Below are 12,481 nucleotides of genomic sequence, written 5' to 3'. Positions count from 1 at the left end.
ATAAATTGGGGTGGGACCTATCGGCGGAACCCATTCAAATGCTCTTTGAAGAGGGGCTTTCTTCGGCGGTGAAAGACGAACTTTCCCGGGCGCCCAGGGCGGAGTCTATGGACCAGCTGACCAAATCAGCGTTGACCATTGGAGCGCGCCAGGAGGCAAGAGCCTTGGAGAAGCGGGAGGGGAAAGGAGAGCGTTGGAGGGATTTCCGCATTCCAGAGATTCCAGAACCCAGTTTCCCGCCCGGAGAGCCGATGGAAGTTGGAACAGCGCGCGCGCGCGCAGTTTCAAATCCCAGTGAAGGGAGGAAGAAGGAGGGAAAGAGCGCCAAGAAATGTTACCTCTGCCAGCAGCCAGGTCACTTTGCCAGAGTCTGCCCACAAAGAAAGGAATGGCAAGGGATGGCGGGAGCTGTTGGGGGGAAGGAGGAGGAAGTCCAGGAGCCAGTAAAAGCCAGCGCCTGTCTGCCGCTGTCAGGGCACTGCAGACAGGCCAAGGAGCAGTAAAAGTGCCCACTCCGGAACCTCCAAGACCAGCTCTAGTAATAGAGGTGCTGCTAGAGCTGGCAAACGGATACCCACTAAAGACCAAGGCGCTGTTGGACTCAGGCAGCTCCTGTAATTTTATGAGCAAGGAGTTTGCAGCTGAACACCAGATACAGACACTCCCTTTAAGCAACCCCCTGCAGGTCACCACGATCGATGGGAGGGAGCTGTTGGGGGGAGAAGTTAGCCTACAGACCGTCCCAATGGTTATGAGGGTGGCAAGGCACACTGAAAGGATAGCATTCAATGTAGCCACCCTGGGAGGGGCGCCAGTCATTTTGGGAATGAGCTGGCTAGCGTTGCATGACCCGCTAGTGGGCTGGCATCAGAGAGTGGTCTCCTTTGGGTCAGCACATTGCCTGGAACACTGCAAAGAGGGAAAGGTGCCAGAAGGGGCAAAAGCCTCTCCAGCAGGGATGGAAGTGGCGGACAAAGGGAAGGTGCCCAAACAATACGCTGACCTGAGCAAGGTCTTCAGCGAAAGGGAAGCAGATAAACTACCACCGCATAGAGACTTTGACTGCCAAATTAACCTGGTCCCTGGGGCCCAGCTCCCCGTGGGCAAGCTGTACGCCATGTCAGACAGGGAAATGCAGGAGTTGAGGGAGTTTATTGACAAAAACCTGAAGAGAGGTTTCATCAGAGAGTCCAGAGCGGTGGGGGGCAGCCCAGTGTTTTTTGTGGACAAAAAAAACACGGATAAACCGAGATTGATCGTGGACTACCGGCGGCTGAATGCCGTGTCAGAACCAGTGACTTTCCCCATGCCCAGAATTGATGACATTTTGACCAGGGTGAGGAAGGGAAAGATATTCACGAAACTGGACCTGAGAGGAGCGTACAACCTGATACGAATAAAGAAGGGGGATGAATGGAAGACAACGATGTTCACCCCCCTAGGGGCTTTCGAATATCTCGTTATGCCCTTTGGATTACAAGCAGGCTCCGCCTGTTTTCAATCGTTCATGAACCATGTACTGGGACCTTTGCTCTACAAGAATTGCGTGGCCTTTCTCGATGACGTGCTGATATATTCAGAGAATGAGGAGCAGCATGTAAAGGATGTCAGGGAAGTGCTGAGCCAGCTGCAAGCAAACCAGTTGTGGGTGAAATTGGAGAAGTGTCAGTTCCACGCCAAGGAGGTGGAATTCCTGGGGTACCGCCTATCAGACAAGGGATTAGCCATGGATCCAAGCAAGGTACAGGCGGTGCTGGAATGGAAGACACCAAAAACGAAAAAAGATGTGCAAAGGTTCTTAGGGTTTGGGAACTTTTACCGTAAATTCATCAAGAACTTTGCCCACTTAACGGCTCCCATCACGGACTGTCTGAGCAGCAAGAAGAAATTCGTTTGGACGGCGGAGGCGGAGCACGCTTTTGAGGAATTGAAAAAGGCATTCGCTTCGGAAGAACAGCTCCTGCATGTGGATTTACAAAAACCCATGAGAGTGGAAACTGATGCCTCAGACCGGGCGGTGGGGGCGGTGTTGCTTCAGCCAGGGAGCAATAAGTCGGAATGGAGACCGTGTGCCTTCTTTTCGCGTAAGCTGAACAAATCCGAGAGGAACTACACGGTATATGACCGAGAACTACTCGCCATTCACGAAGCGTTCCGGAGATGGAGACACTTACTAATTGGTGCACAGCATAAGGTACAAGTATGTACGGACCACAAGAATTTGGAGTATTGGAGAACGGCACGAGTGCTCAACCAACGACAAGTGAGATGGGCCCAGGAGTTCTCCAAATTCCATTTTGAAATCCGCTATGTGCCAGGTCCAGAAAACATCAGAGCGGACGCTCTCTCTCGCAAACCTGAATATTTGGAGGGGGAGGGAGCGCCAGAAGAGAGACATATTATCCCAGAGGACCACTGGGTGTGTGGTGCGGCCTGGGTGGGGCAAAGAGAACTGGTAGAGGGAACGGTAAATGATGAGTACGCCCAGGATAAGCTCAGAGGTTTAAGGGGAGAGGGAGAAGACCCCGGAGGTTTTGAAGAAAGAAACGGGGCATTGTATTACAAAGGGGCGCTATATATACCTGAAGGGGAATTGAGGGGGAGAGTACTCAAACAGCTGCACGACAATCCCACAGCGGGGCATTTTGGGCAACACAAGACCATGTGGTTGGTGACCAGGGAGTTTTGGTGGCCCAAGGTGAGGGAGGATGTACGGGAGTATGTGAGAAGGTGTGACCAATGCCAGAGAGCCAAAGGAGAAAGGCGGGCGCCAGCGGGGTATTTAGAACCGTTACCCACACCAGAACGACCGTGGGAGGCGGTGTCGATAGATTTTATGACTGATCTGCCCAAATCCCAGGGGAAAACCCCCATACTAGTCGTAGTAGACCAGTTAACTAAGATGGGTCACTTTGTAGCTTGCTCACATGCAGTCACGGCGGAAGAGACAGCAAAATTGTTTGTAGAACATATTTTTAGGCTGCATGGCGCCCCCTTGAGGCTGGTTTCCGACAGAGGGAAACAGTTCACGTCCAGATTCTGGAGGAAGCTTATGAGCTTGTTGCACGTAGAGGTCAACTTTACGACTGCCAGGCACCCTGAGACCAATGGGCAGGCGGAGAGGGCAAACGGTATCCTTCAACAATACCTGAGGTGTTATGTCAATGACAGAGAAAACGATTGGGTCGAAAAGTTGGCACTAGCGGAATTTGCTTACAATAATGCAGAGAATGTGTCCACCGGGATGAGCCCCTTTATGGCTAATTATGGGTGCCACCCCAGGGCGTTTCCAGGGGAAGGAGGAGAGAGATGGAGTGTTCCGGCCGCTGAACTTTTTGTAGAAGAAATGGAAGCGATCCATCGTCAACTCCAACACAACTTAGAAAGGGCCAAAGAAGAATATAAGAGGCAGGCAGACAAGAGCAGAAGGGAAGGTGAAACAATTAGGGTGGGGAGTCGGGTCTGGCTATCAACCCAAGGGTTGCCGTTCAAGGGTAGTTGCAAGAAATTGAGACCCAAAAGATTGGGACCATTTGAGGTCATCCAACAGGTCAACCCAGTGGCTTTCAGACTCCGGTTACCGAACCACATGAAACTGCACCCAGTATTCCACAGGTCATTACTGTCACCATACAGGGGGGAAGGTGAAGGGGTATCCACACGGGGGCCAGCCATAGAAGAAAGGGAAAGCCGCAACTATGTGGCAGAAATCATCGACTCCAGGTGGAAGGGTAATCAGGTGGAGTATTTGGTCGCGTGGGAAGGGGAACCGGAGTCGGAAAACACCTGGGTGAAGGCAGAGGAGGTCCATGACGAGGTCTTGATCGAAACGTTCCACCAAAGGTTCCCCAGGAAACCTCAACCAGTAGCGAGGTTCCGGAGGGAGTACTTTGGCACCACCGACGATGAGGAGGAACTGGAGGGATTCAGGGAATCGGAGTTGGAAGAGGGTACAGACTCCGAGGAGGAGGAGTACTTGGAAACCGGGAACAGCAAAAGGTGGAGGGAAGTGTTCGAAACTTCGGAAGATGAGGGAGGTTCCTTCAGGGGTTTTGCTCCCTCGCCTCCCGCAGAGGAGGGGAGGGAAGGGGGTGAAGGGGGCCCTAGAGGGGAGGTGGATGTCAGGGAACTGTCATCTGAGACGAAGGAGGTGAAAGGGCTCATGGAGGGTGAGAGAGACCACTCAGCGGAGGAGGGGACCAGCAGGGGGAGAAGTGGAGTTACAAGGGAAAGTGAGTCGGAGGGAGAGCTCAGAGATACTTCAAGCGGGAACAGTGGAGAGGTTTCAGGACCTCCCGTAGGCACACCCACTCCTCGGCGGAAACTGTCACGCCGAGAGTCCAGAAGACGCGTTTCCGTCAAGGAGCTTTTATGCTGGAAGAAATTCCGTAAACGCCCACTGTCCGATTCAACGAGCGATTGATGGAGCCATGCTTAAGGAGCTCCATCACAGACAGAGGTTTGGGAACTTAGCCAAGCTCTGAGGGATCAGGATTTTACGCACAAGCAGCTCACCATCCCATCACATATATATATATATATACACACACACCTCTACAAAAAACATGCCAAAATGAACAGCTGAGGCTTCTAACCCACCAAGACAAAAGCTCGTGAGGTTTGCCCACAAATGATATTGCTACCGTCTAGTAAATGATGTGGGACTGAAAACTACCCAAATTATGTTTATCCAAATCCTTACCAGCTGAGAATAGGATCCCCTCACCCATGATCATGGCTTCAAAATATGGGCTGGAAAACACACTCCTTTTTTGCAGCTGTAATGAGCGAGGATTTGATAGTGGTGGTCAGTTAAGTGTTTTTATATACATTAGGTCTTGTAAGGTAAAGGTAAAGGGACCCGTGACCATTAGGTCCTGTCGTGACTGACTCTGGGGTTGTGGCGCGCATCTCGCTTTATTGGCTGAGGGAGCTGGCGTACAGCTTCCAAGTCATGTGGCCAGCATGACTAAGCCACTTCTGGTGAACCAGAGCAGTGCACGGAAACGCCATTTACCTTTCTGCCGGAGTGGTACCTATTTATCTACTTGCACTTTGACGTGCTTTCGAACTGCTAGGTTGGCAGGAGTAGGGACCGAGCAACGGGAGCTCACCCTGTCGCAGGGATTCAAACTGCCGACCTTCTGATCGACAAGTCCTAGGCTATGTGGTTTAACCCACAGCGCCACCCGCGTCCACTTGTACCAATCCACTATTTTTTGTTTGCCTTTAGAAGCAGGGAGTGAGGAGAGGCAGAACTTCCAAAATGTTCAGGGAGGGACCATAGCTTGTTGGAAGAGAATCTCCTTTTCATGTAGAAACTCTCAGGATCCGCAACATTCCAATTAAAAAGGGCCAGGGAGCAGTTTCTGGGATCTGTGGAGAGCTACTGCTGAGAGAAGGTAGAGAATTCTGAGCTGGACAAATTATTTGACCTATTATAAAGCAGCTTTTTTATGTTGTTCATACCCACCTATACCAAAAGAGACATCCATCGTTTCAGCAAAGGGGGTTCTCAAAGGGCCATACTTCTCCTCTGTCAATTTTAAGTTCTTGACAGAAAATTTAATCCGGATGCCAATGTGCTACTTTCCTGCGGGGGGGGGGGGGCACAGGAATGTCACAGAGATCTGGCACCACTTGTTTGTTCTAGGATTAAGAAAACTTTGGGATTAATTAGAAGCTGCCAGAGGTTTTTAAATCAAAGGCAACCATCTGCATGATGAAATACTTCTCATCAGATACAGCTTTGCAGACTTAATTTTGCAGCTTGTCTTCAACGGCCTGGTTCTAGGAGGTTGTCTCTGGAGCAGGAAAAGGGTATTTTTCAAATGTGTGGGGCTTTAATAAACCCAGCTGTTTTCAAGGATTTGTTCCCTTGCCTTCTTTTGTTACTTGGCATTAACTGGTCCATTTGGCACAATATGGACTTTGGTTACTGGTGGTTCTCCGGTGACTCGGCAGAGATTCCCCGCTCCAATACAGTTGGCTTCAATCCATTTAATTGGAGATGTACAGAACTGGAACCTTCTGTCTGCAAAGCAGGGGCCACTTTTTCTCTCGCAGAGGTTGAGAACCAACAAAAGAACATGCCTCAACATGTGAAACCTATTGGCAGCAGTAACACAAACTGCATGCTTGCACCATTTGTGCTAATTAGAACAGCTGAAGGACGTCTTGAATAAGTTGCTGCCATCTCATGTTAAATCTGGATGACTGCAATCCAGATCTAGGCAGTCCTAGGCTGCCTTTTAAGTCTTCTTTAAAACTTGCAAGCACAAACAAGGCTAAGAAAAATGAATAGGATGATTGGGTGGCTAGACTTAGCCAAGTGTCATGTTTCTGACTTGACAAAGTACCTTTACCAATAGCTTCTGATAAGTAACTAGTTGATGGTGTTACACAATATTGCTTCTCTTTTATTAACACCATCTTCTGCAACATAGCCCTCTCCAGATGTTGTGGTCTACAACTCCCACCAGGCCGAGTCAGGGAAGGCAAGAATTGTAGTGTAACGCCTGGTGGGCTCTCTGTTGGCTACCCCTGGAATGGAAACGGGTTGGGGGCTTTGCTTCATTATAGAGGCCTAAGCCATAAAGCAACATGGGTGTAGTTAGGAGCAAAGATTAGTCACACAACTAGTTGCTTTCAGTGGGATTGCCACTGTTAAAGGTAAAGGTAAAGGGACCCCTGACCATTAGGTCCAGTTGTGACCGACTCTGGGGTTGCAGTGCTCATCTCGCTTTATAGGCCGAGGGAGCTGGCGTACAGCTTCCAGGTCATGTGGCCAGCATGACTAAGCCGCTTCTGGCAAGCCAGAGCAGCACACAGAAACGCCGTTTACCTTCCCACCGGAGTGGTACCTATTTATCTACTTGCACTTTGATGTGCTTTCGAACTGCTAGGTTGGCAGGAGCAGGGACTGAGCAACGGGAGCTCACCCCGTCATGGGAATTCGAACCGGCGACCTTCTGATCAGCAAGTCCTAGGCCCTGTGGTTTAACCCACAGCGCCACCCGTGTCCCACTGTTACCTACTGTTAAACTTCAAGAGAAAAACTGGGAGCATTGCCACCCTGTTAGCAAGAGTGATGGAGGCTGTTGCAGTCAAAAATAGGTTTTATTTTTTCTGTTTCATACAAAATACAACCCTGTATGAAAAATGTACATATATATATATTATATGTCTACAGGTTTACATTTTAAAAAAACAAAACAAAAAAAACAAAAACAAACCACCAGTGTTTTGATTGAATTTTGCTGACTTTAAGTAATGATTGTAAACACAGAACAGAGCGCACAAGATTTCCTCAGGTGCATCAAGCAGATCATGAACAGGATTAAGTTGGTGGTTGTTCTTGAAACCTAGACTGAAGTCTGACAAAGGCATTTATTACAGCTGCATTATATGATTGGCTTTGTTTTCAGCTTTCCAACTGTAATCAGTACATGAAACTCAAAAAACGTTTGAAGTCATCTGTGTGTGCTGTCCTCCTATTTCAATGACGCTCATGCAGAGAGGACGTCCCTGGGATTGTGCCTGACACCTATATCATAACTAGATCCTTCACTACATAGAGACACAAAATAAGAACATGGGATTGTCAGTGCATGCAAATGTCCACAGAGGGCTGAGAACAGGCACAGATAATACTTGGGAATATATGCTTTTAAGCAACCTTGACACCCAGCAGTGCTGCAGAGTTGTTAGAGAGGTGGAACACAATTTTCTTGCCACTGTAAAAGGTTTGGCTATACCCCTCTCCACAGGAGATTCAAAGAAGTTTGCAAGTCTCCTCTGTTCAGTTTCTTTTGGCATCAGAGATGTTTCAGAGAATCCATAGTACCTGCAGGACAGCTGTTAGCAAAGTTGCCTTGAGAGGAGCTGTACAAAGGATATAAAGCATTCATCAATTTCAAGTACGGAGGGAATCAAATTTTCTCAAAAGTGTTGTGTAGGAGAAAAAGCAGCAGCAGAATTTCTCTTTGTGGTATTTTTGTTCCCAACTCTCATGATTTCCGTTTGATTTGGGGCAGAATCAATTTGTTAAAACTCACATGGGAAACAGCAAGGATGATTTTTTTCCACTGCAATTTGTGACAAGGGTGTGGACAGATTTTAGGTTTTGTCAGGTCTACTTTATCTTTTGCTAGAGCTCAAAAGATCTGCTAGCGAGATCCAGGTGCAAAATACATATCATTCGAATGAAAGACAAGAGTGCCTCTGAGCACATCCTAAGCACAGGAATTTGTAATCGGTATTATAAATGAACTGAGCTCACAATCCTTTATTTCAACAGTCCAATTAGCTGGGGGAAAGCTGTTTTCGGTATTGTTAAAACAACGGAGGCAGAAACCCTTACCCATCGATGGCAAATCACCTAGAAATCGACCACTCAATCATGGAACTACCTTCTGCTCAGCCCTAGTAGAGACTGGAGGTAGGATTTCGAGACTACAACAATTTTATACCAGTTTAGCTGTTCCTCCAAGAAACTTGGGAAGTAATTTGGAGAAGGCACCTGTGAATTCATATGGGAAAAACTTTGAAAGCTTAAGCCTCAGAAAGAAGGCAGGGAGATGATGCTCTGTGTGCAGGTCCTCCATTCAAATATGCGGTCACTCAGGTTCATTCATTTTGAGGAGGCCCAGGTGCGTGGAGGACTGGTGTACACACCTGCCTGCCTGTTTGAATCTGCTCTCTTAAGTGAAATAATACACAGCTAACTACAGGAGGAATTAAAATGGTAAGAGTGGGGAAAGGTTGCTTAAAAGTAATACTAATGGAGATTAAAACAGCGTCTAAATGAGCAAATAATACCCTATTGTATGGCAAAGTCCTCACGAGAGCCAACCCTGAATTAAGATTCCCTCGGTACCCTGCTGCATTGATCGCAGTCACATCACCAGCAGTTTCACCCCCTCTTCCTTCCCTTCCACTGTATCCACAGGCAAATCAAATGGCTAAAGCCCAAGAGGGCAACTCAGCATGCTGCAAATTTCCCCCAGCAAAACCCCACATACAGGATAAATTGCTAGGCTGGAAGTATCCAAAGGCTTGATGGACAGCTGCAAAGAAAGTGATCCAGGAATTCCTGTACTAGGAGTAGGAAAGCTCTGTCCGCTCACAGCTGAGATCCTGGTATTTCTTCTACCCCCACAGCCTCTAATGGCTAGTCCCAAGGAAAGATCAGGATCAGGCCTCCACCATTTCTACCTGCTCCTCTCACCACAGGCAGTTTTGATTACAAGATCCTGCTGGTTCTCCCCAACCCTGGGAACCTCTTTGGAAAAGGTGTATTCTTCAATTGTTGGGGAGGATCCTGTTTCATATAAGCATCTGGTTCTCTTCTAAAGGCAAGGAGATGGCGGGAGGGAGTGTGAGAGCTTCAGGAATCTGTGGCAAGTTCTTGCTCTCAAACCACTAGGTGATCTGACCCCAGGACGCCTCCTCACAGCAAGCTGGCTTCTATGCCAGGCCTGAATTGCCATCTTGTGCCAGCGAGTTGGGATGAGAAGAAACCACTAATCCACACAGTATTTGCTCTCTTGAGTCCACGAGTGCTTTCATTTTGGTGACGGGGAAAAGCAATTTGGGGCCACAAATAGATGCACATATATAACACACACAAACCTGGAAGCCTAACAAAATGATTAGGAGAAGATGTGTTCATTGCTCCACATTTATTTCAATGTATAAAAAAGCTAAACGATTCGACTGTTCAAGTGTAAACCCATGAACAAATTACAAGTTTTCCTTCTTTTTTTATAAAAAAAAATTCTAGGCATTTATATTTGTTAAGTGATTCATTTAACGTGTCATTCTCATTTTGCTTTTAAAATAAACATCTCGACCTCATTTATATTAGCATTTTGTAATATATAAACATGCGCCTTGCTTCACTCTCATTCATTTGTACAATGTCAGTCGGTCGTCCCCATCCCCCCCTAAAAGATCTTAATATAGACACATCACACTTATTTTTTTGTTTTTAAAAAATCTAGCAAGCAGCAATTTTGGTAAGAAAAGTCACGTTCAAACGTTAGGTCTCATGAAAGCAGTTCGCTCTTGGCTTAATGTAATTTTTGGCTGCTTTTGAGCCTCTGCCCAGCTGCACAAACCATAGTAGTACAAACTGTTTTGGGGGTGTCCCTCAATTTCAAAAGCAGTTTTCCGCACGGCATAAATGGGTGACTCTTTTAAAAACGAGTCTAAAGCCCTCCACTCCCATAAGGTTCACAGAGTTAAGTTGCTCAGTTTTCTCTGGAACCACATTTATGTTTGCATCAGTTTTGATTATGATAATCTTAGTAATTGCTATTCACTTCAGAGGGGCATTTATTTAATAGGGCTTTAGTATGCTTCTCACCAGGTTTTTGATTCAACAGAGCAGAGGAAGCATTTCTATGAACTCTGATCAGACATTGCTCGTTATATCAAGTGCTCATTAAAAAAAAAAAAAAAGGCTCCAGGGCTGCTGCTTAGAAAGGTTTCTGCTGATTCCTGTTAGCTGCTTGCTTCTCTAGACGAATCTTAAAGCTGAGTTTTAGACATTATTTTTCCTTACTAAAAGAACGGCATAAAAAACACACACACACACACACACAAGTCAGGTAGACAAAAGATTTGTTCTTTCTTTAAAGTACTGTTTTGGTTACGCTTTCTTACGATTGGTTTTCGATTTTCTTAAAAAATATAAAACTCTTCTCTGTCTCTCTAAAGTGCATCATTGTACCTATGATTTTTAACACAAGCTATTTGAAAGTACAGCAACAAGACAGTCGCGTTCAACAAGGTGCGGCTACAAACATCAACAGAAAATGTTGCCGCCTCATTATCATTGGATCCCATTAAGATTTCGGGAGGGCAGGGGGAACAAACAGTTGTAAGGGCTCCTTGGCATAAGCCGATACTGTCCTTAAAAAGCAGCAGCAAGGAAAGGCTGCTCAGAGGTTTCCCACACTTTCTAACCCTGGGAAACCCTTTCTGCATCCAATTTGTCTGCTGAGAAACCTCTGCACAACAGCAATGAACCACTGCAGAAACTTGGTGCGTCTCACCGGGACTCCACGTGAACAAATAGTGCATTATAGAGTGACACCACCACTGCAGGAGAAAATGAATGATGTGGGACACGATTCTTTCAGGGTAGCGTGCCTGTCTGCCTGCTACGGACCTTCATATTGAGGAATCTCTATTAAGGTCCCAAGGATTTTCAGGACACAGTTTCGAATCCACAGCCCAGATTCAAACGCCTCTGCATGGGAGAGATTAGAGCTGCAATCTGTGCCTCAACTCTGAGGGCTCCCTCTAACTTGCTAAACCAGATTTTACCAAGTTTCCCATTTCCCTCAGCTCTTCTTCTTCTCTGCGTCTTTTCGAAGAGAAGCGCCAGTGTGAAATATTATTTTTGGGACGGGGAGGGGAAGCTGGAGAATAAGAAAATGTCTCTCTCCACTCACTAAAAAAAAGGCCAAGGGTGGCACACAGTGCTTTCCCACCAATTCGAAACATTCAACTGAGGGCGACCTTAAAAAGAAAGAAAAGCCGCAGCCCCAACAAGCTGAGGTTGCATTCGAGCGCGAGATCCCGAGGAGGAGGTGTCGCCTCTTCTTTCAAAGCCACAGAATCACCCCAGGATGCAAGCTCCTCCGCATTAGAACAGACCTGGGTGCTTTATTGGTCTGACAATTACAGACAATTATTTGGCGATTCATGATAACTCAAACTAGTTCACCTCTCTCTTGTTGACACGCAGGAGAAGGCATAAAATCAGGCTCTCGTTAGTCTAAGCGTTTCACAAGTCGCAGGCTGATCAAAGTAGAAGGACCCTTCCTTGTGGGGTGGGTGGCGAGTCTTTTGAGTGTATCACCCACCTCAGCCCCCTCCTGCTGGCTTGGGTGAACCAGCTTGGAGGCAGGAGAGGCCCCCCAAGTCTGAGGAAAAGATGCAGGGGCCTCCTCCTTGTCAGACACAGCCCCGGGATTGCTGCTAAGAAGGCCCTCGCAGCGCCAGGGCCTCACTGAGTTCTTCAAGCAATCCTTCCTTTGGCTCGGCCAACTTCTTAACTCTACCGGCAAGGTCAAGCGCGCCTTCGTTACATGATCTTGGAGCCAATGTCTCTCTTGCTGATGAGGACCTCCAGCAGCCTCAGCTTGGCCTTAACCTGCTTGTATTCGTTGTATTCTTCCGCCATAGGAGTGCGGTCCTCTTTCTGGACGTTCCTGCAAGAAAGCAGAAGGGAAGGCTTTTTCAGAAGACGTTTCTCCTTCAGACAAAGGGCCCATCCAGGATGCTGCTCTCATGGTCGCTGAACAGGTGTCCACGGGGAGCCTGCAAGCAGGACGTGAGCACAACAGCACCCTGCAGTTCCCAGCACCTGGAATTCAGAGGCATAACGCCTCTAGCAGCGGAGGCAGAAAATAGCCATTGCGGCTAAGGAGCCGCTGATAGCCTTGGCCTACATGAATTTGCCCGGTTC

At 47.5% G+C, this 12,481-nt stretch overlaps 1 protein-coding gene across 3 annotated transcripts in view; it reads right to left on the bottom strand.

Moving 5' to 3' along the window:
• Window positions 1–9,668: 9,668 nt before the first annotated feature.
• Window positions 9,669–12,481, bottom strand: part of FAM13A (family with sequence similarity 13 member A) — a 134,757-nt gene continuing 131,944 nt past the window's right edge. For all 3 annotated transcript variants that reach the window (XM_083571108.1, XM_083571107.1, XM_083571109.1), the window contains one exon: window positions 9,669–12,224. In XM_083571108.1, coding sequence (XP_083427234.1) covers window positions 12,098–12,224 — 127 coding nt within the window. In that variant the 3' untranslated portion in view covers window positions 9,669–12,097. The remainder of the gene's footprint in view (window positions 12,225–12,481) is intronic.

This window comes from Podarcis filfolensis (genome assembly GCF_964270895.1).
Source record: "Podarcis filfolensis genome assembly, chromosome: 9".
NCBI lineage: Eukaryota > Metazoa > Chordata > Lepidosauria > Squamata > Lacertidae > Podarcis > Podarcis filfolensis.
Note: the sequence above shows the minus strand (reverse complement) of the source record. Positions and strands in the feature narration are given on the sequence as shown.